This window comes from Etheostoma cragini, chromosome 8, assembly GCF_013103735.1.
Source record: "Etheostoma cragini isolate CJK2018 chromosome 8, CSU_Ecrag_1.0, whole genome shotgun sequence".
Lineage (NCBI taxonomy): Eukaryota > Metazoa > Chordata > Actinopteri > Perciformes > Percidae > Etheostoma > Etheostoma cragini.
The window spans coordinates 10,521,713-10,548,125 of NC_048414.1; the positions used below are offsets into that span (position 1 = coordinate 10,521,713).

The 26,413-nt window shown below is 39.8% G+C and overlaps 1 protein-coding gene across 2 annotated transcripts; it reads right to left on the reverse strand.

Annotated features, from left to right (window-relative positions):
* Positions 1-7,993: 7,993 nt before the first annotated feature.
* On the reverse strand, positions 7,994-12,598 carry ankrd34c (ankyrin repeat domain 34C). 2 transcript variants are annotated; one of them, XM_034878263.1, is made up of 2 exons: positions 12,472-12,598; positions 7,994-11,224 (listed from the first exon to the last, which is right to left on the reverse strand). In XM_034878263.1, the coding sequence occupies exon 2, from the start codon at positions 11,174-11,176 to the stop codon at positions 9,590-9,592; it is 1,587 nt and encodes a 528-aa protein (XP_034734154.1). In that variant the 5' UTR covers positions 11,177-11,224; positions 12,472-12,598; the 3' UTR covers positions 7,994-9,589. The 2 variants fall into 2 exon arrangements, with proteins under 2 accessions (XP_034734154.1, XP_034734153.1); XM_034878262.1 differs by lacking the exon at positions 12,472-12,598 and adding an exon at positions 12,145-12,458.
* Positions 12,599-26,413: the final 13,815 nt, after the last annotated feature.

The window sequence follows — 26,413 nt, forward strand, 5'->3', positions numbered from 1 at the left end:
CCTCCGTCTGTCTGGAGGACAGTGCAGAGCAGGGTGAACGCTGAGCTTCTTACGGCAGGATAACCCCAAGCGGAGGTCACCGTCACGGCTGCTTCCACAGTAAATTTAGGTTGGTTATTTCTTCCCTCACAAGCCCAATAAACCCGCACATAGGAAAAAAAAAAAAAAAAAGTGACACATTGATTATTGTTTTGCATTAATGTGATGTAATGTGTAAGACTGTTCTACACAAAAAACGTAGCTAATTACAATACATATATGACATCTTAAAGGGGCACTCCGTTGATTTAGTATGACACTTCCATATAGTTGCAGGATTTATGAGAAATTATTAAAATTGTAACAACATAATATGGAATGTCCTGGTAGGGATCCAGGTAGGGATCAATCCCCAAATAACCCTGGTGACATCATCGGGTTAATTTTTAGGAGACTTCAGAAACTCTCCAGTGCCATAGAAGACTTTGATTGACTGTATTCACGGCTGAGTGGTAGGCCTACTCTGTGAACTTGATGTGCAGTGATGGGAATAACGTTGTAATAAATAACGGCGGTACTTTTTTCAGGAACAAATAATCTAATTGATTACTCTTCCCATCTTAATAACAGAGTTGCCGTGAATGCCAAAAAATGCAGCGTGTTACTATAATTGAAGCTGTTTTATTCATCAGAACTAGATCTCTGAGCCGAGAGGCAAAGACCTCTTTTCTTCCTTGGTTAGTGGGCCACGCACGAGACAAGCGCATAAATGCTGACAATTGGCCGAGGTTGAGTAAAATTTCACACACACACACACACACACACACACACACACACACATGTCGGATTGGCACACACCAGCACAAAAGTATAAACATCAGGCCACTTATGTTATTTGCACTACAAAGAGTGTACATATTTGTTATTAATTTTTGCTATAGTGCTTAACAAGCATTTATTTAATTTTGCCCAGTTGTGGCCTGTTGAGGGGCAATAAATATCAAGAGTTCCAAAAACATCTGTTATTTATATCGAGCCAGACCTAATATCTATAGGCTACACATGGCATTTGATTGGAGGCTAGTCTCACTTTGTCCCACAGCAACATTAAAAGAGTTTAGATGTGTGTACAGTTTCTGTTAATAATGTATTAAGTGTCCATTTCATTATAATGTCATATTGTGACAATATTGTGTCATATCACAATATTACGATATCCAACATTTAAGACAGAATCTAGCCTCATATATTGATGTTGATTTAATCAATATTGCCTAGCCTGGCAGGACTATTGTAATTCATCAATAAATGTAGGCTAGCCTACTGTAGATTTCCCACAATATGTAGGCTGCATTGAGTATTTGACTGTCTGCCTCTTCCGTAGATAATGAAGGTCAATAGGACCTATTATAATGCAGAGATATAACGTATAGGCTAGATGGAAACTAATAAAGCTCAGCAACAATTCTTTCAAGAAGACCTCTAACAACCTCAATCACCGCTATCTCTCTTCCTAAAACTTTTCAGCTGTGTAGAGGCCAACCAGAATTGGCCACGAAATTCACGATCCAATCACAGCATTACACCCCTGCTTTAAATTTGTTTCTCTCTCTGCTATCGTTAGCTGTAGTTTCAGGCAACCCTCCTCCTCCCCTTCCACCTCCAGTCACCTTCGGGCTCCTTCGCTGCCGCCACCAGTGTAGGGTGACCAAACTTCCTCTTTTGCCCGGACGTGTCCACTTTTTGCGTAGGCTATTGTCCGGGGTGTCCGGAGGGGGGAGGGGTTTTATAAATGCATGAAAATGTCCGGTTTTCACTGTTTTTCACGGGACCGTTATGCGTGTACTTAAATTGACTAGCGCTTTGCACACGACACTACGGTATTTTGTTGCGTGACGTAATTCCCGAGATTCGGCTCTGCGAAGCGCACAAACAGGGAGCAGATCAGACAGCGGAGCAACATTGCACACAAAATGCGAGGCGTAAGTGACGCTTCACAGTTTCCACGTACCGTCCCGGTCGGGACACGTGGGAGGAGGAGTGTACTATGTGCAAAGCTAGCACATTTGTTTTAGTGTGTATTAAAGGGGCAAGAGATTTCGAAGCTCACGTGGACAGCTTATCTTATTACATTGGAAAGGTTTTGAGAGATATTTAGTTGAAGCTGGATTTTGAAGCTGACAAAGCATAGGTCCTATTTAGAACATTATTTCATATGTATTTATTTAAAAAGAGCCATTATCATGTAACAGGTTGTTACATATTTCATTTTATTACACAAGTTATTTATTTATACCATTGAGGCATAATAAAGCATGTTCTGTAACCTCTGAGAAGCCTGTCTGAATTTGTTTCGAGGCCGGGCGAGTGACCTCTGTTGTGGAAATCAAATATATGGTCGGGGGGGGGGGGGGGTCTTGGCTTCTCTACCCTTTAAAAAACATCTCCATAGTCTAATCTCCATAGACTCTGTACATTTCATGTTGTGCTTATGTAAAACAAATCTTTGCATATCTGCAACGAAGTCTCTCCTGATTGAAATGGTAACTGGAGAAAAGTAGCCCTAAAGCTGTCAGTAGAAGAAATTATCCAAGACAAAAACACAATTTAGTGTTTTCTGAAACCTAACTGAAACTTTACTGAAAAATATTTTTCACAATATGAATGAATCATAAGTATTATAAAAACAATAAGTATTTTAAGAGAGATGAGAACTAATTGAATATGCGGGCACATAATTATTATACAGCAAAGAAAATAAATATACTGTTGCATAGGTCAGCTAATGAGAATAACAAACAACAGAGACTTTAACTGTGTTGTAAAATGTGCACAACATAGCAGGTCTAGCGAACAAATACACTGCATGCACAATAAGTTTATTAGGATGACAAACATTTAATACACCAAACTAAACTATTCACCACTAAACTGACCAAATATACAGTATTTGCAAAAGTGGATAACAAATACTAAGTATTTGCAGTAATATATGCAGTACTAGCTGTTTACCTTGTTAACACGAGATGGATAATGTGCAACAATAATGTAATAAATGTGTATTGTTTATCAAATGTTACATGTTTATAGACTCATCAAAGAAAATAAATGTGTGCTACTATGCATTAGAAGCTCCACAAATATACGATACATTCAGATCAGAAACTGCAAACTGCTCAAGATATTTGCCCAGAGCAAAATATTTTTGTAAAAAAGGAAGCATAACCTCACATATAATTAGTAAGATACCCCTATATACATATTATGGTGTAGGACTTAACTCAAGAAAACATTAAAAACAGACAGAAATTTATTTATATCCCCTAACTTTTGCAAGACGGGCACTGGACAGTCACATTCCAAAATGGGCCCTCTAATTTTAGCAGGGGAGGGTTGTATTACCCTACTGGGAGGGAGACTGGGAAGTGTGCAGTGCAGTCATGTGACAGGCTAGGTCATGAGCCAGCAAAAGAGACGGCCAGGTCACCTCTAAAGTACTCTTTCATTTGAGAATAAGGGCCTGCATTGACAAAGGTCAGATATGCAAAAGCCTAATACAAATGTCACATACAATGTCTTGTTATAAATATAACATTACTCAATTTATGTTTATAACATTATAGAGAAGGTCAGCTGTTATGGTCCCTAAAATGCAGTGTTGTCCTGCACATTTAATGAGGGACTGTAAGCAGGTTATTGCAGCCAGACCATAGATTGGAAAAATAAGGGTCAGACAGGGGACAGAAGCAATTACATAATCTGTTGACTTTCAACAACCACTTTTGACCCTATATGTAAACATTGTCACCATGCTGGCCACCTTCATATACACTCAGCAATGCTAAAGTCACTCTCAAATGTCACCCTGTGAACCAAGGTTAAAGCTCTATATTTAGTTCTCTTCAAGACTCATAATGGTCCATTGTGCTAATATAGATAAGTAAGAGAAAAGGGGCATTTATTGATTTGACGCATTAAAACATTACCCTCATCTATAAGCAGGGAACTAAATGTTTTATTTCAAAAGTCTGTGAGTTGCTCAGCTGCAGCTCTGATCAGGCTTTAATTCAGATGTGAGGGTGTAATGCTACAATTACTGTCATCTTGGTGCTGCTTCTTCTTTTGCTTGCTCGTACAGCAGCAGAGACCCGTCAGTTTAGGATATAATAATAATAATTTGATGCTACATTAAGAACTTTCCTAATGTTCTTAGGCTTGATTGGGTACTATGGCTGAACAAAAATAAAACATGGCGTATGTGCTCCATCTACTGGACTTGTTTAGAAGGCACTAAGCCTGTCTTGGTGAGCTTACAGGGGCCTCTGCTGGTGGAAATGTATTTATACTATTTGAGACTTTGGATTTCTACATTTACCAATTTAAGCTTTATTGTCCACAGAGGGAAATTCATCTTGAAGCAGAAACACATAATTGTACATAATTGACTTAAATATAATAAAATTCTAAAACAATATAAAAAATATGCTTGAACCCCAACGCAAACTAACAATTTACAATACAATTTGTGGATTATGTTGTATTGGCTATAACCAGTAAGTTTTAGGAGAAATGTTAAGATTTTGTAGTTGTAAATGTGTCGCCCTACTACAATTATCACTCAATTTACATGATGCAAAGATACTCCCCGGTACCTCCAAAAACAAAGACACACGTCTCCATCAAGCAACGTCAATTTATGCTTTAAGATGTTGCCTTGCTTTTTAGCCTTGCTTTTTAGGGCTGCTTTTACTTAGAACTTCAATTATGTTCACTTGAGCTCAATCTCCTAATATAAAGTATAATTATGATGATGATAACAGTCACAATGCTAATGATAATTACAGCTATTACTGTTATAATTCTGTTTCCCTTTATTGCGTTTCATTTTAGTCTATTTTATAATTGTTTAGCCTATCTTTAAAACTTATTTGTACTTTTAACTTTTCTTTTTATTGCTATTAATAGTTTTTATTATTATAATTATTATAATTATTATAATTATTATTATTATTATTATTACAGATCAAGCAGACTGTTCAATATAGCGTTTAGAACATAATTAATAATAAGAACCAATAGCAATCCTGCATAGGATGACGTTAGGCAGTGCAGCAAGGAGGAAGGCTGTGTGTAAGGTGTACCGACATGGGAACGAAATATTGTTATTGAGGGCATATTCATACTCAGACAGACTACGGTCACCGGTGAATAGAATCAAGTTTCTATTGGCTGTGCGACAAAGAGGGGAGAGGTCAACTTCAGTTTCACCAACAATTTATAAAATAATAATATTGTTTATAATATTTCAAACATATAATGTTTATTAAATAAATTTACAAGTAAATAGAAAAATGCATGAAAATGCAAGGAAAATAACCTCTCTGGTTGTAGGAAGTTTGAAATAAAAGTAACGGCTATTAAGCTACTTGTAGCCTATGTAGTGTATTCTTAATGTGAAATGGTCTAGATAGAAATTCAATGTTAGAAGGTACGACAGCCCATGAAGCAAATCACATTAGCAAGCCAACATTGAACACACACGTGCGTTAAAATTGTCTGGCAGCATGTTTTGTTTGTTTATGTTGCTCCACGCTGCAACAGGCTACAACCTAGCATGCTAACACTACAAGCTACCATACCAAAACAAGCAGGCTAGCCCGCATCGTAATTCGCGAGCAGCATGAAATAAAACAAATGGTGCCAATTTCTGGTTTGCGTCATTGGAACACAGTGGCACAGGCACTTAATATATGCAGTTACAGCCACAAGTCATTCCCACAATGAGCTTCCTTAGTATGTGCCATTTCTGAGTCTGTAGCTTTTGAGGATGAGAGAGGAGGGGGCAAGTTGGAGGTTGGGGGTGTGGCCTTGACCAACTGCCACTTTGCTCATTTCAAAGCCATGATGTCTCTCTCTCATGGGTGGGCCAAATTCTCTGGGTGGGCAAAGCAGAGAAAGGGGTGGTAACCTTGCCCCTTATGATCTAACTCGTCAAGACTCCAATAGAGGGTTTTTAATGAGGTCACGTTCTGGGCAGTGACCCGAATGCACGGTCATATTGGGGGCATTCGGTGTAAACAACTGAACTCAGTACAGTGGAGTATTGTGCACTTTGGATACTTTAAATGAACATAGCCATGTCAACAACAGAAAAGCATCCAAATGCAAAGGCATATAGGGAAGGACTTGGACCACAAGAAAAGACCCGATATGTCAAGAAATTACAGTTTATTGGCGGTGCAGATCCCTAGTTGGCTCTCTCTTCTTAGATCCGTTACGACCCGGTGATTCTTCCTTCAGTTGCATATCCCGATATAGCTAGTCAACTACCTGCTTTTCTAGCCGAACCCATACAAAGCTGCAGACCTTAAATCCTACAAAGGTTTGGAGGCTTATAACCAGATGGAATATGGATTAGTGAGGGAGAAGCAATACCAAGTAATTAACGACGGTTGTGTTGTGAAGGCCAAAGTAAGTAATGCAATAACGTCTTTAATCAACCTAACCTTAACTGTATGACATCATTGCAATTCTCAAGGTGTAGCCAAGTGACTCTTAATTGTTTAGTTTTTTTCATTTCAAAGAGCCCCAGTTTGCTATCTACACTACCTGCGTGAGTTTGCAAGTGTCTCCTTTCCTTAATGACTTCTGGCATTCCTCTCCCTGGTTTTGAATAACTTTTGGAAGTCAACAATATTCCAAAGGTTTTTTCTCGGTCTGACCTATTGATACAACCTAAAACACGGCAATAATAAGCATTTTCCTTGACAGCGTTTGGGATCTCCCTAAGTGCCTGTGCTTTGAGGTGATGCAGATTATCTCCAATGTGGCGACTTACGGTCAGATGACGCGTCGTGAAAACCCTCTATAGATGGGGCTCTGACCAAAATCTACTTTGCTGTGGAGGAAAGCCGGCAGAATGAAAGGGGACCCTACTACAGGTCAGTCAGTAAATCAGCAGTCTATATCCACAACGTTCCACTTCCAGGATTGCTCAGATGCCGCAGGAAATTCCGCCGATGTCCATTTCCTTCCGCTTTCTTTGTGTTGGAATCCAATTCTGGTGGATTTATAAAGACTATGGTTAACTGCTCCTCAGATCTCTGCAATGTGTATTGAGACAGCTAGCTAGATTACCTGTCCAATCTGAGTTCTCTGGGACAACTAAAACAACTTTTGTTCGTACACTTTCCACCAAAACAAGTTCCTCCCAGAGGCTATTTTGCAGCAGCTCTGAGCGGAGTGTAGCTTGGTTTAAAGAAATGCCAATAAACCAGGGCATGTTTTTTCTTCCATCTGGCAATGCTATGTGGACTAGCCAGACCCTAATCTGCAGCGGTGGAGGAATGTCTGACAATCGAGACTAATGAATCAGTAGACGGTAGCTTTGTAAATACAGGTGAGACGTTTGAATTTGTTTATTTTGCACAATAAAATCAGGACAACAGTAACACAAGAAAATATGGTGATAAAATAAAGTGCAAGTGAGATTAAAAAAAAACTAGTTTAACCTAATAGGAAAAATTAGCTTTTGTGTCCGTTAACCTCTACACCTGATGGATGTTTGTCCACTCTTTTTTTGCTCTCCACTGACTACTAAGGGAAATGTCTGGCTTTGGAGCTGCCAAATGGTCAACTATGTTCACCACCTAGTCACCAATTTAGTTTGGTGCCGGCCAGGTAGCATACAGTGTGCTTACCACAGCTGCCTGCTGCAGGTGAAAACTAGGTCAATGAGCGCAGAGCTGTGGTCCAGAAAACCAAAAGATGTTTCTAAAATAGATTGAAAGGCTCCAGGAGCTGAGGGGGAATGCAAAAGTGGGTTGTAGCTGTGGGTTTGCACATACAGAACAGCAACCCCTTTCACCGTATACATCCAGCACAGTAGTCAATTGATAATCATATTGCTGTATAAAAATATATTGATCAGTTGAACTTTAAAACTATAGAACAGGGATGGTTTCCAAGACTCTGTCTCAATATCAGGTCATGAAACAGGACTCAACTTATCAAGTCAGTGGATATTGTGCTTCAGTAGTGCACATTCCCAAATAAAATAACAGTTAATTCAATTTCCACAAACCAATGGCCACTCAGTGAATCTGGGGCTTTTTAAGGCCAATGAATACAAAACATTTATTGATACCTGTATAGTGGTACAATTATTTTGCTGGGTATGGAGTACAGTACGTTCTCATAGACAGGAAAATATGTTGTTTAACACAAAATCCATATTGCAGTATCACTATATTGTAAGTTACCCTGCGATTCCCATACTTATTGATTGTATCCAGAATGAGAACATGTTCTAACACTAAATTCTGCTTTGATTACAGTGACTGTGCCCCTAAAACAGTGGTTCCTCAGGGTCTGGATAATTAAGCTGCCAAGAAGCTGTGGGACCTGAGTGCCTCAATGGTTTGTCTGACATAATCACAGTGACATCAACGATGATCGTCATCATCATCTTCATAGTACCAAAGAACTGCCAAGTGGCCCGAGGCAGGGCTGGTGCTCCTTCTAATGAGCATATGTGTGGCTAGAATCGGCTCAGATCTTACTTAATAGGACAAAAACAGACAGAAATTCACAAGTGATTGACATTTATTCAGAATGTACAACAAACTACTTACAAAAATACTATGGATTTCATTATGTTTATTATTTTTTTCCTTAAACAGAAGCGTTGCTTCACAAGTTAGATGGAAGCTGTATGATCTTTAGTTTTGATTGCCATTAGCGTGAAATGACATTTTAATTGACAAGTTTCACCAATGTCTACGTTGACTAAGAGCTCGAATGTCATTCAATGTTACTAGAATTATGTGTGCTTTGAAGGTTTTTGTAACACTGTTAACAGCAACATTCATTTTTTTTTCCTCATAGGGCAATAAAGTGCTGTTATACATAGCCCATCGTTTTACCTGTTCCTTAAGGCATAATTTTCATTAATCCACATAATGTTTGTTCTGAGTTTAAGAGACCAGCAACATTGAAATAAAAACACATTTTGGTTACATCATTATGAATTAAAAATGCTCCTAACACAATAAATGTTTCTGTCCACTGTATTTTTTTTTTTTTTTTAGTTTTTTTTTTATCTTGAAGGCACTTTGTACAAATTTGCTACAGTCAATTTTCATTTTACTCAAAGCTACATCTCAGACAAGTGCATCACATTTTCCTTGTTAAAAGAAAGTCCAGTAATGGTGCTAATTACATATGCACAAAGTGCACCCAAGTGGCCTTCTGGCTACAAATGGACCCTGTATGTTCCCTACGCATTACATTATCATGTAAGAGAGCTAGTTTAGAAGAATAGTACCCTGTCTAGGCATTTACATTCAAAACTGTAACACATATACAGCAGGTGTTGAAGTCAAAAGATAATAGTTTTTAAGGTTGGGTGTAACACAGGGAGGAAGTCTATCTATATTGCTTAGTTTCAATATATTTTATATATATTGTATATTTTATGTAAATTATACATTATTCAACATCTAGATGGCTGTAAGTCTGCACAGCTGAACCTATGGATGTACTTCCTGACATGTCATGCTGTTAGCATTTTCTACACCCACAATATGTGCTGCATAAACATCATCACTAACTAATGAGCAAGCTCTTCAAAATCAGAAAGCTGTTTCATCTGCTCCACTTGCATAGAGTGCCTTCTCACAAGTTTCTTCTTGGACTTGAGGCTGCCTCTCTTTGGTGTGTTTGGTGCTACTGGAGCTATTGATCTGATACCCGTGGTGAGAGGGGAGGAGGGCTTGCTACTAGCCCCAATGTCAGGAATGGGAGGGTTGGGGTTAATGTTGAGAGGGGGCAGGTGGCCCGGCCTGGTGTGGGAGATGTGGTCCAGCAGCAGTGTGCCCGAGCCTCTCCTCTCCAGAAGGCCAGGAGCACGCCTGTGTGCTGTGCTGGGAGAGGACGGGCTGGTGTTGATGTCTAGCGATTCTTTGGAGCTGGTCAACATCGCTAGTGGAGAAGTGTTTAGTTTCCTTCGCTCCATCGGGACCTTAGGAGACTCTAACATCCCAGAGTCTGAGTAGAGCTGTGAGTCTGAGTCATAGTGATCGTTCCCCAGACGTCTCCTATGCATTGTGTCTCTCAGACTGACGAGTCCACTGCTGCAGCTGCTGTCCTGTTCTGTGGGCACAGTACTGCGCCGTGCCAGTGGCTGTTGCTGGCTAAGAGATCTCTCATATGAGGCTTTGGACGTTAGAGGACAGGATAGCGAGGTTGTCATTTTACATGGTTGTTCACCCACGAGAGGGAATAAGCTGTCCTTCCCATCCACGCTGCTCTGTCGAGACAAAGCTGACCTCTTGCTCAGAGAGAGTCCGTTTACCCCTGCAACAACATCTTCATCAGAGCTGGCTTTCTTACTCTCCTCATGGGCGGCAGCTGCAGCAAGGACTGAGGGAGCGATCAGCCCCCAAGGCTCTGACTGCAGCCTCTTCAGCTGAGGCAAACGTGCACGTTTGGGGTTCGCAGGCCGGCGTGTTGGAGACGTGGGTCCGTTGACGAGCTTTGCAGCTGAAGTAGAGGTTTTCATCTTGGTCTGGAAACTGAAAACTAAGTTTTGTTGTTCGTGTTCAGGTGTGGGAGATGCAGTGACATTAATATCAGACGGAGAGGTGCAGTATGATGGGGAGGAACTCTCATCCAGCTCTGGTGATGGGGGGACATTTAAGTACTGTTTGGTAGTTTTAGTCCCGGACGGTGACTTGTCTGTGGTGATTATGATGATCTCCTTGCCTTTAGCTTTGCATGCATCCAAGAGCAGTTTTAGTGTCTTCTTATCATCAGCATTGATGGCGTAGACTAGAGTTGAGGCCCCGCTCCTGTCATCTAGACTGGGATCAGCTCCATTGCTCAGCAGGTGATCCACCACCTCATGCCCAGCCTTGTGGATGCAGGCATGCATTAGAGCTGTCCGGCCGGCTTTGTCCTGTATGTTGGGGTCTGCCTGGTTGTCCAGCAAATATTTCACCAGCTTTGACTTGCTCACACTCTGCTGGTCAGTGTGCGTGGACATGCAGGCCACCATGAGTGGCGTCTCACCACGTTCATTGCTCTCGTTGATGTATGCACCTCCTTCCAACAGGAGCCTGGTGAGTCTTAAGCGTCTGAGCCATACCGCCTTCAGGAGTGAGTTTCCATCTGTCCGCAGCTCCAGTATATCTGCCATCTCCCAGCCAATCACAGATCTTCTCTGTTGAACTTACAGCTCACAATCCTTTGAACAAAGCATTGAAGGAGTTCAGCTTACATCGCAAAATCCTCAAAATGTAAGACTCATATTATTTGATCTTTTAATGTTTTGCTAAATCATCACTACCAGCAGGTGGCAGTCTATTACACTTAAAAATGTCATACATTTAACTTAGTGTTACAGATTGCTGATACGGAAATAATTTATTTATACAATAATTCAGATACAGGTAATATGCAAAAAATAAAATATAGTTTTCCAAAGTAGAAACTGATCATTTCCATGCCAAAAAAAAACATGTCCATGAAGCAGTCAGCGTGGTTAACCGTACCTGTTAGATTCACAAACAAATACGGATGGATGATCATGATATGTGGATATTAAGATCAAAGTAGATCTCGTTCTGTCTGTCAAGACAGGAGCTCGTTTTTGTCTTTTCCAGAATATGTATAGGCGCGACGAAAAACGACGAACAAATCATCCATAAACCTATACGTGCGCAAAAGCACCCGCCTTAGTCATCTTTTTCGAAAATGTCAAACACACTGGCTACTACAACGTGTTTTTATTTTAATTTCTAAAATTAAAATAGTGACATGCGACATTAAATATCGGCACCCTGCGAGGCGTGAGTCGCTGTCCATGGTTCTCATGTTGGATAACTTGGAGACAGAAACGCGCTGCATTACAAATTATTGTGTTGCTCGTCTAATTCTCCGTTTAATCTAATTTTAATATCTAAATAATATCTTTCATTATAGCATACACACACTCACAGCCTATGTTAAGTATGGATGTAATAGGTCCATCCATTTCTATCAGCCTCTTTCTAAGATGAAGAAAGCAGCCATAGCCCTATGCGCAAGATAACGACAAAGTTGAATCCTTTAATCTTCGTTTTCAATAATTTTGCAAAACAACTTCATGTCTGCTAATTATCTCACCCAGTCTGAGGAGAGGTTTTCCATGCTCAAAGTACCCAGTGCTTTGCCATGCAGGAGGGAAGGAATCGGAAGAAAATGTATCATTCAGAAGAGAAAGTTTGTTGCAATTCTTCGCAATATCCCTATTTTTTAAGCCGCGGCTGTTCCCATCGACGCGTCCTATACAGGTTACAGGACTCCGTACCTTTCTGGCACCATAGCACGCATAGCATGAGCTGTGTGGCTTTTGTTATGGAGGCTCACTACATCAGTCTATAGGGGAGTATTCCTTTCACTGCGCACTCAAGGATCATAAGCCGGAGATGCTGCGGGTTATAAATAACTTACTTTCCTGCTTGTTGAATGAAACGTGTATTCTCTTGACGTCAGAGTCGACCAAAAATAATTTGCGTCTGATGAAAACCTCTGTCCTTATCTTCAGATCTGCCGACCCAGTCTCACGGCAGTTCGTGAAATAGTCACGAAACTGGGTTGTATCCGCAGCAAGCAGTATTAGCTCCCAAACACATGTAAATTCTCTGCCTGCGTGTATTTTATCTAAATTATTTCAAAAGGACAATTTGTAAGTGAAAGCAACTGACAATGTTTGGCCTACTCATAAAGAAAATGAGGTAATAATACTTTTGCTGGTCACTCCCTCTTCTTTATCCTTATGTGTGAATTCATGCCTCAAATAGTAAGCCTCTGCAATAATTAAACTATAATTTAATCTCTGCAGTGTGGAACATCAGTGCCAGTTAGAATGAACTTCATTCTATAGACAGTGGTCCCATCTGCCACGTCATAAAGGGAACAGCAAAGACAAATTCAGCTGTAAAATTTGAGAAAGGAATCTGTTCTAGATCACCATCACACTGCTCCTTGCAGGAAATGCCATTATGGTAAATGCATGGGCTTCCCTACACATTTAAGCTTATTTATACAATTCTCCAACCAACTGTGTCTCTGATTAGCCCATTTCGCTCCCCAATAAATGAAGAGATGGAGCACAAATATTTCACACCTATATATATTGACTGCACAATTAAAGAGGCCAAAACTTGTAGCAGCCATCACAGCTATACAACCTAATGGGGACATTTCTATTTTTAGGTTGCTATGAGACAGCACAGAAGCAGTTTCTAATGAGAGCAATGATGTTCTCAGCCCTACAAGGAACAGGTAAATCATACACATGACATTCCACCAAAGACCACAAGGCTTTTGTGGCATTTACTCAAACCACCACCACCACCATCACTACCACTACGTTCAATCATTAGTCCTCTGACCCCTGCTCTTTTCCTCTGAGACTGGGACTAATCACTTTCTTACCCATCCAAACACTTGACGTCTCAGGACTCCAGTAGTCAATGCTGGCATTTCTCACCTATGATTGCCTTCTCAGCCCCCCAGGGACATGTTGTTTATGAGGCATGGAGAAGGTGGATTTATGAACCAGCCTTCTAGATGTCATCCAAGTCGAAAGATCATGTCCCTTCACTCAAGACACATTGTAATAGAAAGGTCCGTGCAAAAATCTGGTCTTGATTTATTTAAGTGTCTTCATTTATATAAAAGACTTATGTAAAATAGAGTGCTGATCTCATTGTAAGCATCAAGCAACCTGAATGTACCTACAACATATGCCCTTAAATTATTCCTTTTTATTCTAAGAACTGGTTGTCTCAACACATTTTTGCATAGAAAATCTAAAATGCAACTGTTATTTAAATGGTGTATAATGTAGAATTTTTGTGCCCTTGACTGAATATGACCTGTATCCTGGACAGACCTACCGTCAATAGGGACATGATGGCCCAGGGACCAGGACAGTGCCAAAGCTCATTAGCACCGGGAACCACAGAAACGTCAGCAATCCTCATGCAGCATGATCTTTGCTGTCGTTGGCAGTCTATTGAAGGGAAAATAAATAATTAAAGTGGAGAGAATAAGCGCTATCACCCCTGGGAGCAGTTTCCATTTTCAGATATCTTACATCACAGCTGCTGCTCTTCGTTCTCTCCTTTCTAAATTTATCATTTCCTTCAGTCTGCATTGTGAGATTTTTACTCAACAGACTACAGTAGTTACGAGACTATTTATAGATCCTGTCAAGGTAGGCCTACATGTAAACGTTATCAACAGTTATGTGATCACAATGTCTCCTGAAATGGTCAGTAAAAGAAAACATGACGTTAGGTCTCAAATCCCAACCAATGACAACGTTTTGAGAAAAAAGAAAGGAAACGGATTTGAGCAAAATTGAAAATGGAAATAGGCTCAAAATGATTATATGAAACTTGCAATAGATTTTAAACCCTAACTGACCACTGGTATGTTGATTAAAAGTCTGGCTTCACTCACGTCAGTAAATCTCTGGGAAATTGTTTACCGATATAAGACTTAGATAAGACGTGGATAGATAGATGGACTTTATTCTTCTGAAATTGAGAAATTACTCTGTTTTCAAGTTATAATTTTAACTTGAGTTATTGATCAAATCATCAATGAAATCACAACATTTTTCAGTCTCTTGTCACAACACAAAGGCTCAAATGAGTGAGGGTGGCTGCGGCTGTCCGTGGCTGGAGCAGTTGCTCAACGGCACCTTGGCAGTGCCCTTTGGTCCCGTACAGGGACTTGAACCGGCAGCCCTTCGGTTTCCAACCCAACTCTCCACCGACTGAGCTTCTGCCATGCATGAGCACAGATTGCTTGGACTGGCTAACTTAGCTTAACATAAAATGTGACAACAGGGGGAAACAGCCAGCTTGGCTCTGTCCAAAGATAGTGAGGTGGTGCCACCTGCACCTTGGTTTTTGTAGCTGTTTCCCCTGTTTCCTGGAATTTAAACGCAGACACACACTGATCTCAATCCTCTGTCATAGGAAATTTGCGCCTGTCATACAGAAGGATGTTAGATGTTGTGAATACAGGAAAAGTTGTTTTTATACAATTAACTCATGAGGGAGATCTCTTTGTAATCCTGCCCATCTTTCCATCTTGACAATTTCATTTGCATTTCGAAACAGAAGTTGATTTTTCCAATGTGTATTTCCTCTGTTGTTGTGGTGCTGTATGTGTTTCTTCCTCTGTGCTGGTTGTCTCTTTAAAGACTGAGTTTGATATTCTCATGGCATTTGGTGTCTCTGCGATTGTATCAAGTGAATGTGTGGGCTGCGACAGCAATGAACTGGCACGAACCCTGCTGCAGCTTTGCACCGGACTGCTCAATGCCTTCCTCCTTCCTCTGCAGATTTAGGAAAAGATGCCTCCAGAGCAGCTTAAAAACCTGCCACCCCTCACATATGCTGCAAGTTATAATTTTTTTACTCATCCAATCATGATTATGTCCCATGAAGTATAACACATTTTGAGACACTTTGATCTTCACATTGAGAAGTGCTACTTTCTTATACTTTAAATCTTGAAATGGTTCCACTCCTCCTCTGCCTCCTTCTCCTTCATCACTCCTTCTGTTGTGCAAACCAACACCTGCCCTTCTGGCGAGCATAAATTGAGTAGACCATTATTCAAGAGCATTATACAGGCAACACATTTGCTGGGTAATCATTGTGTGTGTCAGCTGTATCCTAGGAGATGGGTGCATATCTAATAAAGAGTTTGTTACTCATTTTTCAGAGTGGGCACTTTGATGTTCTCCGTGTTGAATTTTCTGTTTTAGCTCAACATCTTCCTAATGAAGCAAAGGGCCTGAAGCATCAGAATTGGTTTTTCATCAACTCTAAAGCCCACTTATTAGGAGTTGTTGTGGAGCCTTTAATTAGTTATTGTAATAGGAAGCACCTAGCGTGAAAGTAATCAAGTGGTCAAGATGTATCCACGGATACAAGAATTGTTAACATCATTATGAATTCTGACATCAATCTCCACACGAACACTCATGCACTCCCACTTTCTTCTTCATGTCTGTTTCCACAATTTTATCTAGTGTAGTTTGGGGGCAAAATCAATGCTTTGGTAGGATGTGTCACACCTCCATTCACACCACCAAATCAAAAGCTTGAGTCTGTCCCCCCATCAAGCGGACAGCAGAAACTCTCCCCATAATGTCAAATGAGGTATCTAATAAAACACTGCAAAGAAAATACACAGCCATCAATGAACGTCCAGGGTTATCTGTCTCTGCATCAAGATCACTGGGCCTTCAACTTTCTCTTTTCTTTAACAATTTCATCTAAACCTTCTGATAATTGCATGTACACTTTTTGATATTTGTAGTAGTAACATATTTGTAGAAAGAGGTAAAAATATGTTGATTGGGCTTTGAATACATTTCAGTGCAAACAGTGTTTTGTGCTGTGACTTCATCATAGACTGTTTCAGAACTGCATCTGTCAGAATTTTGGGTCTGTTAGAATGTGTAGTTTCATCAGTGTTGATGAGTGGATGTGACAGTGAGTTGAAGAACTTCACTCTGCTCATGGTTCACACACGTGTGACTGTGACGCCTTTCACACCATGAGGCACTCTGACCAAAATACACCTCCTCTGCAGCACAAGGTGGGGAAAGAACTTTTTCTGTGTCTGTTGTTGGTGACGTCAAATCCTTCCTGTCCGTCCTTGAGGATGTCAGGGCTCATGTGCACAATCACACATGACAGTACTGAACAGGACCAGCCAGGCCTCAGAAAAATGAGTCCTCTCTAGGTGACAGAACTAACAATAGATCTGAAGTTACATAAACATGGTTTAAAGTAGAATACAACATGCCACTTTTTCATTTAAGACTGAATCCTGCTCCACTGGCAACATACATAATTAGTCACCGAGCAACGGAATGAACTGTATCAACCTATAGTAGGCCGAACATAACATTTCTTTATATATCCTCTCTGATGTAATTCTGCTCAATACAAAATGGCGAAATGGCTTTTGTTCAGAGAGCTAATTGTTCTTCAGATTGCCGATAAGAAAACGTGGCAAATGGCAGGAAGACGGGACAAACGTGTTGCCGCTGCATCTGATCAGCTGTGTTCGGAGGTGAGAAGAGCTGGCAGATACCTTAGAACAAACACAAGTCAGTAATTATTGGTGGGTACTAAAAGGAAAAAGCCGTGAGACAATGAAAGCTGTCACACTAAATGCATTCCAACTCCTCAGCTATGAACCCCTCTTACACACACTTTCTGGTTTGCTCTCACATCTAATTTGAGTGCACAGTGTAGTAAAATTTGAACATGCTGATGTTTGCATAACGTGTTCACCTTATAATATTGTAAACACTTGTTATTTAGCAGTAACTAATGGCAATTGGGATATGATTTACAGGTCTTGAATCAAAGTATTGGACAAATTTATTGTAAAGTGACAGTGACGATAGATGGAATGTTGAGGAATCACAGAAATTCCCAGAATTCATTGACATGAATGTCTGTACCTAATTTCATCCAATAGTTTTAAGATATTTTACTCAAAACCATGAATGTCAGCCTTCTGGTGATGATAGAGGAAATATAAGGGGAACACTAAAAGTAATTCGGATGTCTGGGAACCACAAATCTTTCCACAAAACTTGGTGCCTATGCTGTAAAATTTAACCTGCTTGTGGTGCTAGTTGAAACATCAGGGGATCATCAAAATCAGTAGGTCTTAGCCTGTGTGAACCATTAATGTCTGTAGGAAATGTCATGCCAATCCATCCAAAGGTTGTTAAGATATTGAGCTATGTATTCAAAGTGGTGGAACCACCGACCAACATTGCCATCCCTAGAACCACGTCACTAGCCTGGGTTAAAATGTCCAGACTGAAGACACAACATCCCATTTCAGTCAATCCTAGTCCTGTCAATATATCCATTTATTTGAATTGACCTAAAGGAGGGTTACCTCATCTTTAAGATATTGTGCGTATTAAATGACTGCGCACCAGCAAACAAGAAGTCTGACAGAGCAACACATCAGTATTCTGGTGTTAAAAGCATAGTATAACCTGCGTATCTGTCGCATACTACTACTACTGATTACTATTAAAGCTTAGCTGTTTAGCTGACTCATTTGACTTAGCTGTCTGTGTTTGTATCCTGCTGTTTGTGCACACAGACCAGGCAGGTCTGGTATAAGAGTTTTAACAGGAGGTAGAGCAAGCGAGGGCTCTCTTTGCTTGAATCCAAACTCCCCTGGCTTTAATCCCTCTTCCTGTCTGATTTCAACTTAAAACAGGCATGACAATACTACACCACCACGGCAATCTTGCTATTAGCCTGTTGGCAAAAATACCTACGGTGAGGGAGATAATGGACATAATTAAAATACACAGCACTGAGTTGAAGGGAAGGAAAATTCATCTCCATCCTGGTTCCTTGTGTGCTCGTGAGGCCCAAAGCACTGAGATCCCTGCTTGTGTTCCCACTGGGCCAGAAGCTCTCGTACCTGACTGAGCACATATAGATAAGAACCAGTTATCTTTGCCTCACAGCACTCCACATCCCAGAGGGGGATCACCTTTCTCAGTAGACACGGCAGTCTGTAATGTTTTGTCTCTCTAACTTCCATCTACAGTTATTTTTAAACACTAACATTTTATTAATTGTTTGAATAAGAGTGCCTACTTTGCAAGCTTATATCCTATTTCTTCTTAAATGACCTGTAGGTAAGATGTAGATTGTTGAAATAGATGCTGCTGGCTGTTATTATCTTGGCCAGGCACGTTGTAATCATCAGTGAAGTGTGCAGCAACCTTCTCCAAAAGCAGCTAGAACTGATGTAAAGAAAACATATTAAACTCTCTTGAACTCAATCAGACCAGTGTTTGATTATTCCCATCCACAGAGCAACATATTTTAAGCTGCTCAAACTATATATATTTATATATGTGTGTATACTGTATATGCATGTATGTATATACATCAAGCTCCTGTTGCTAAAGCTCCCAAGGTCTTGGTTTGAAATTGAAAGGATTTAACATTAAGTATTCATGACTGCAACATTCAAATTTTAAATATTTTAAAACTTGATCACTGAAAAACTCTGTCTGCAACTCTGATTAGTGCACAGAAATATGTGGCATCACCTTTTCTTAATTTAACCCCACCCATTTTTTATCAATGCGAAAAGCAAGGACAAAACACAAAATACATGCAGTATATCTTTCATGGAAAATAACCAAGAATAAGATTGTTCAAAGTTTCTCTGAAAGCTGTGTGCTCATAGCAAGAGGCTGATCAGAAAATACGTCACAGGACCTTTAAGCTAAAGTATATACAGTATTTACATTATTGAAAACAGATGAGGATATTTAGCATTGCAAAAATCTGATTTAAATGTGACATAATTTGACAGAATACATGTAATGACCTCATTGCATTCATACAAATATGAAAGTCACAAAAACATGGCACAGAACACATCGTTTAGACACTACAACCTTCAATCAGACCGAGATAATCAAGAGTAGTCCGACGCCAAACTAATCACGTGTGAAGCACCACACTGAAATCAGTGCTTTAGCCATACTTCACAATTAAAGCCACAGTCATTGATTCTCTTTGGCCACTTGGGAAAGGAAAACACAACATTGACATATTGTTGATGAACTTGTTAGTAAAACCTTTTTTTTATTTACACATCCAGGAAACATGGAGCACCATAAGTATTTATTCATAGTTGTGTGTATATGGCCACCTGATGAGTGTTAGTCCAATAGTCTCTTTTTAGCTGTTTTGGTCTCCACCAACACCTAAAAAAACAACATTCACAACCAAAAACAGAGATTTGAAACAGGAGAAAGGGCTTCTGCTTGCTACAGGGAACTAGAGGTTGGTGTCAATTCCTTCACATTACTTATACTCATATGATTCATGTAAAAATATTGATTTAAAGCATTTTTTTAATGACTCAATCTTTGAACAGATGAAGGATAAACTGGTATAGGCCCTTTTCATTACTCTGGGCTCTCCCCGTATTTGTGTGGAGAGGAGTCAGTTTGGTTTGGCTCTAAACACAGAGCTCCAGTTGGCACATTTTGAGAGCAATATCTTGTGTGGTCGAATGACAGCATTGTGTCTCGGTTTGAAAGATTTTCAAAGGTATACCAGTCTGTCCAGATAAAGACTTCCTATCTGCTCAGTATTGCGCTAATCCAGGGCACTGCTTCATTCTGCAGGGTCACACAATGAAAGCGTTGGCTCAACCTCAGCTGTGCTTGACCTCAAAACTCGCTTCAAGGGGAAATTGGAAATTCCTTTTCTGAAACATTTTTCTTGAAAGGATGCTTATCTTCTGGACACACTCTTACTGTTTATCACTTTTGTCAAAGTCTTATTCCCTAGGATTCCAGATCCTCTTTTCCTTTCATCCCACCCAGAGTGTTGCTGGGATGTTTCCCATGGCACAATTGGGTCAGTATCACAATGTTGTGATTCTCGTTTATCATCTTCTCTCCTGTTGTGCCTCCCCCCAATATAACTTGGTTTCTTAGTGTAAAATACTTAATGCATCTATTTTAACAAACATACACAATTTTAAAAAGTGATTTAATAACTATTATATCACTTCTTTCCTCTGGTGACACATTACTTGTGTTGCCTGACTATGCTGCTCTCTATTCTGTAGGACGCACTGAATGTTGAGTGGAGTGGGATCCTGATTTGCTTTGCGCTGATCAAAGGGTTCATTGCTTTTCATTGTGCGAAACGTGCCTCAACAAAATGGTCACAAAGCATAATCTGCAGCAGCTGTGCAACAAATCTGATCCACACAAGAAGACAAGGCATTGTGTTTCCCTGGGAAATGATGCAGCAGTCAAGGCATCATTGAGCTTCATGAAGACCTTGTCTATGCACGGTTATGACTGATCTGGGTACAGCTCTCTGAGCTTAGAAATATTCTCTCCTCTTGTGCCCACACCCAGCTGTGGGTGTCTCTGTGAAATCAATTACTGTGAAAATCACTGTGAAATCAATTACACGCTCTACAGTTGCACTGCAACAACACAGCTCCAAACCTGCGATTTATCAAATGCCACTTGCTCTACATCGTTGCTGCTGCAGAACTTGTATCTTAGTTGCTGTGATCTTGACTATTGGCAGATATTAATTCAAGTTAAACTGGTTGCGGGCTTTTCCATGTGTCAGCTCAAATCTGTTGTTTCACTTCCACAGTCATGAGAAGATGTGGCTGTTTTACACTATCACTGTTGGTACAGGCACAGATGGAAGGGATGTGCCCTAAATAAATATGCAAGTAGCCATGCTGAGTTCCTGGTCCTCCTGTGGCTTTCCACTGATGCTATTGATCTAATTGCGCTTTTAAAGCCCAAATGCCTCAACAGAAATCATCCCGTGTAAGCTAGTAAAAGGGAGCTTTAAGCTTCCTGATTGTGAGCTGTTCATTTTGTTCACATCACTTTCATATTCACAACTCTTCGCTCTTGACTTTATTGACAACTGCTGTTTCAGCAAATTATAGTATATATGATAGTAATCTTTAAAAAAAATATGTTTATGAATCTGTAGATGTCAGCAACAACACTGTTGCTGACATCAAAAAAGATATAAGACACAAAAAGAGGGAAAGGACTAAAAGGTGAGAAAGGCAAACCAAAAAATCAACTTCATTATTCCAACAAACATATTATCCAATTTATCCATCTGGCAATCATTTCATGGGTGTATGCCATGCCCATTATATTAACCTTGTTCCACAATAAAACACTCGGCATCAAACGTCCTGCAAATGTTCAAAAGCTTTATGTAACCCACAACTTCACTACGTAATACAGGATTTCCGTCTTTGCCCACTGGCCCCTAACATGCCAGATTACCTCAAGTACAGATTCCCTGTAACAGCTACTGAACACAGAGGAGCAAATCATGAACTTTTCACACCAACAAGAGTAATGTCTTTGTGCATTTTTAGGGATGATTAATGTGATTCCCAATTCAGGACAGGAAACTAGCAAGCACAATCCATCAGGGACAGTGGATGGAACTGAATGGGGCCATCCGAAAGAGATACAACCCCAAAACAACCAGTGTTTTGAGCACTTTTCTATACTTTTATGAAGGAATTGAGATACATCTTTTATTATCTTTAATATTGCTTAAAACTGCAATGCACTAACTGATTTTTATTTGGGCCAGTTGTAGGCAGTGGAAACAAGGTGGGAAGATAACATTGACAAATCATCTTTAAGTTTGATATGGTGAATTTGTTAGCAAACAGATGTTTATTTTACATAGCAGTTGGGGAACAATTGTTTGGAGTCGTGTTTGTGTACACCTGGCAAATACAAGTCAATATTCCCTCTCTGTTAGCTCTGCTTTTGGTCTCACCACTGAGGGAAATATCTGACTCTTTAGCTGCTAAATGCTCCACCCTGGTCACCAGAACTGTGTCTTTATGCTGTTTGGGGTTGTATCAATATCAGAGCTGTGGGAGTGAACCAAAACAGCAAACTTGTGGAAACAATGAGCTGAAATTCGCAATAAAGCCTCTTAAAACTGAGGTGAGCTGCTGATTACCACTAGGAGAAATCTCTTTTCAGTTGTTTCCAAAGTAGCTTAACCCTCAAGTTGTCCTCCTGGGTCAAAAATTGACAAAGATTTTCAGACTTTATTTGAGTTTTAACTAACACCACCTTACTACCACTGGTTTTACACTATTTTTTGGAATTCATGGTCAATGACGCCCATGTGTAGATAGAATTATACCTAATATTTGAGATAAAAAAGCAGAAAAAGCCAGGAATGAAAGTGATCAATTGTATTTGCAAAGATCGTTGTATGGATTCCAATCCATTTTTTGATCAAATTTGACCCAAAGACAACAAGAGGGATAAAAACTGTGAATATTTCATGCTTTCGAGTGATGATTTTGGTTTGGTTGAAATAAACATGTTGTGTTTGGGTTAACTGTAGCTGTTGAAAGTGTGTCTAAAAAAGCAAACCAATATTTACTTTGGACCCTTCCCTTGACTTAATATTAAACATAACAAATGGTGAAAACTTAGCTCACTCTCTAAAGGTGAAAACAAAACCCTCTCTGGAGAGACACCACCCAATAACAAATAACTACAATGATCCATGTCTGTTCTGTCTCTCAAAACTGACATGTTGGACCCACAAACTACTAGTTGAGTTTGATGTAAAAAAAAAAAAAAAAAAATTAAAGGTAAACTCACGCCTCTGTAGAACGCACAAAATCCTCCCCCCCACGGCCATGCCCTATTACGAAAAGTTTTTTTTTCAATAACCTTTCTTCTCTAGCGTCTTAAGAAGGCACGGACCAAATTTGAAGTTGATTGGATGAAATCTCTAGTAGGAGTTTGTTGAAGTACGACATGTGGAAATGACCAAAATCACACTAATTTTGAACATTCAATTCAAAATGGCAGACTTCTTGTTGGGTTTGGGGTATGGCTCCAATTACGTTTTTTGTGCGTCTTGACATGCCACGTACTGTATGTGTGGCAAGTTTTGTTATTCTGCGTTAAATGTCCTGCAGGGGCTCAATTTATTTAAGTTTTGTGGCCATTTTTATGCACCCATAAACCCTTAAAATACGTACATTTTCACCAGACTTGATGCGAAAACCAAATTTGAGGAGTTTTGGAGTAAGTCAAGCCCCTCAAAAGGGCAATTGTATTGCCTGGGAACTGGTAACTTTCACTATTTTAATCTTTTTATGTAAAGCACTTTGAATTGACCTGTTGCTGAAATATGCTACACAAATGAAGCTGCCTTTCCTTGCCTTGGGAAAAGAAAGAAGGAAGAATTCCTTCAGCAAAAATCTGGAATGAGAAAAAGTTTAAAAACACTCCCCCGCACTCCCAAACAATTCAGACTAACTTCCCTTCAGCAAAAAGAAAAAATACATACTGCACATTTCCAATCAATCCCTTAAATAAATGAGTATCTGACATTGTGTATAAGTAACGCATTATGCAGTGTCCTTGTATGTTACATTTCAGGTTTATGCTGAAAAAGAGTAATCAGATTGTTGTTCATGTCCCATGCAAATGGATTTCATAACTGTCCAAACACATCTTAACCTTTCATCTCAACATTGGTGCATTGTACCTCTCACATTTGACGAAAGATATATAATTGACATTTGGTGTTAAAATTTAAAACAGATAACACATTGAATTGGAGGTGTTCAAGGCACGTTATTGCTGCAGTTACTGCTAACACATTGTTAGCAGAGGTTCGGCTCGATCAATGTGATCAGCCATGCACAGCCAGGTGTGTGGAGAAGCTCAGCGAGGCACAGGCACAGGGTTTATAAATAAACCAAATAAAGGACGGAGCTGTCAGTGACCCTTGAGATGTGGCTTTGGAAGGGGTGGAAAGGCAGAAGTTTATCCTGAAGAAACTAATAAAGCACTGTCTGTCAGCTGGGAGGTGAATCAGCCCAGAATAGCATCATTAGAGAGAAGCAGTGCTCTGATCATGTCTCAGAGGGGAGATGACCACCACATTGCACCACACATCCAGCTGAGACCACCGAGAAACATGAAGAGCGAGCAGGCACACAATACAATCTGTTCCTGCAAACTGCCGCTCTGCAGCCCATGCAGGTTCAAAAATAGCAAAATACGTGTGTGTTACACTCAACTGTCATGGTGATATTCTCCAAATGGAAAAAATCATCTTATCAAGCATCTTTTATTGGATAGTGATGTGTTAGCTTGCTAACACATCACTATCCATTTCATTACACCTCTCTCACACAATTAGACTGTGACAACAAGACTGTGATGGCCCCAACCACGACCACAGCCATCTAGCCATCTCATATGTGGAAACCTCTTGCACTCTCATTTATTTTCTTTGGCTTAATTTTTGTCAACTCTCCTAACCCCCCCAAAAAAACATGTTTTGTTTTAAAGATCACCAGAGAAAAGCCACTTACCTTAGAAAACAGATGAAAAAAAAGTAATTATTCGATTATCCATGAATGTCTCTCGTTAGAACCTGTTGACATTATGTGTAAAAACAAACATAGTTAAGCCCAAAAAAACCCTTTACACAAGGTTATTCTTCAAATTTTTAACAGTTGGCAAATAACCAGAAGATTGCTGTGCATCAAAGTCATTATTAGGCCCATTGTTTCTTTGAATATAAAATGCAATGTATCATTGAAGTGTTCCATAAATATCATAACATGAATTCTGAGTTAATTGTTCTTGTCAGGGACCATTTACAAATTGAATCAAATAAAAAAAAATGTAATCTTTTTAAACGTGAACTGAATATTTGAAATGTAAATTATATCAGAAGATTAACACCTGTCATGTTTGTTAGGTAAACATGAAGCTACAGAAGATACAGCTAAGCATAAAGCCTGGAAACAAGGGGAAACTGCCAGCCAAAACTGGTCTCTGTCCAAAGGTAAGCGATACAATTCCACCCACCACCACTTTTTTATCCTTTGGAGAGAACCAGGCTAGCCTTTTCCCCTAGCTTCCTAGTCTTTTCCCATGAATTTCCATGGCTTTATTCACACCGGCAAGTTTGCTCGCTGGTTCGCTGTGCAAGGTTGCAGTTTCTTCCAAATACCATGGGGTTTTTCCAGCAGTCTTTAAGGGCTGATACCTTTTTTCAGAGCTGATGGGAGTCAGAAAACTGCATGCTACTGCAGATATTAGGTACAAAGAAGAATCAGGAGAATTAAGGATGTGTGAATCTACTTTAGGCTCTTCCAGATTGCTGAGCTGTCCTTGAATGTGACAATGAGCAACTGGGGAGGCACAAGGTGGGGTCAATCAGGTAAAAGTAGCAGATTAGAAGTAAAAACTAAACATGTCACATTCATGATGAGCTGCATCTGACATGTCTCTTACACATGATGGAAAATGCTCAGACTTGCACTGTTTAAAAAAAAAATCAATTTAAGGGGAGGGAGGAGGTGATTCAGTCTTGTGCCAACACTCTTCCCACAGAGCTACATCACACCCAGATATGACATCAAATAATGAGAGGTACAGCAGCGTCATTGGCGTGTTTTTGATGAAATTTCAACACACATGTCTGCCTCGTTTCACATAACGCACAGCTATCTTTAACATATTTGAGACGTTTTTGAGATATTACTGTTTTTGATTATTTTGAGATGTTTATCAAGAGTTGAATGGTTGAACACATCTGTCATCATAGTCTATACACGTACCCCTATCAGTTTATTGGGCACAACTACCTTAACGAATGCAGTCTAATCCAACCTTTATGATAGTTATAATATCCAGTTTTTGATGGATGGGTTTTAGAGAGGTGTTGATTCAACTGTATGTTGAGGATGTAGGCTGTAGTTTGTGGTGCTCTGG

What these genes read in the sequence shown, in the direction of transcription:
- ankrd34c (XM_034878263.1), bottom strand. Translation starts at nt 11,176, where the DNA reads ATGGCAGATATACTGGAGCTGCGGACAGATGGAAACTCACTCCTGAAG.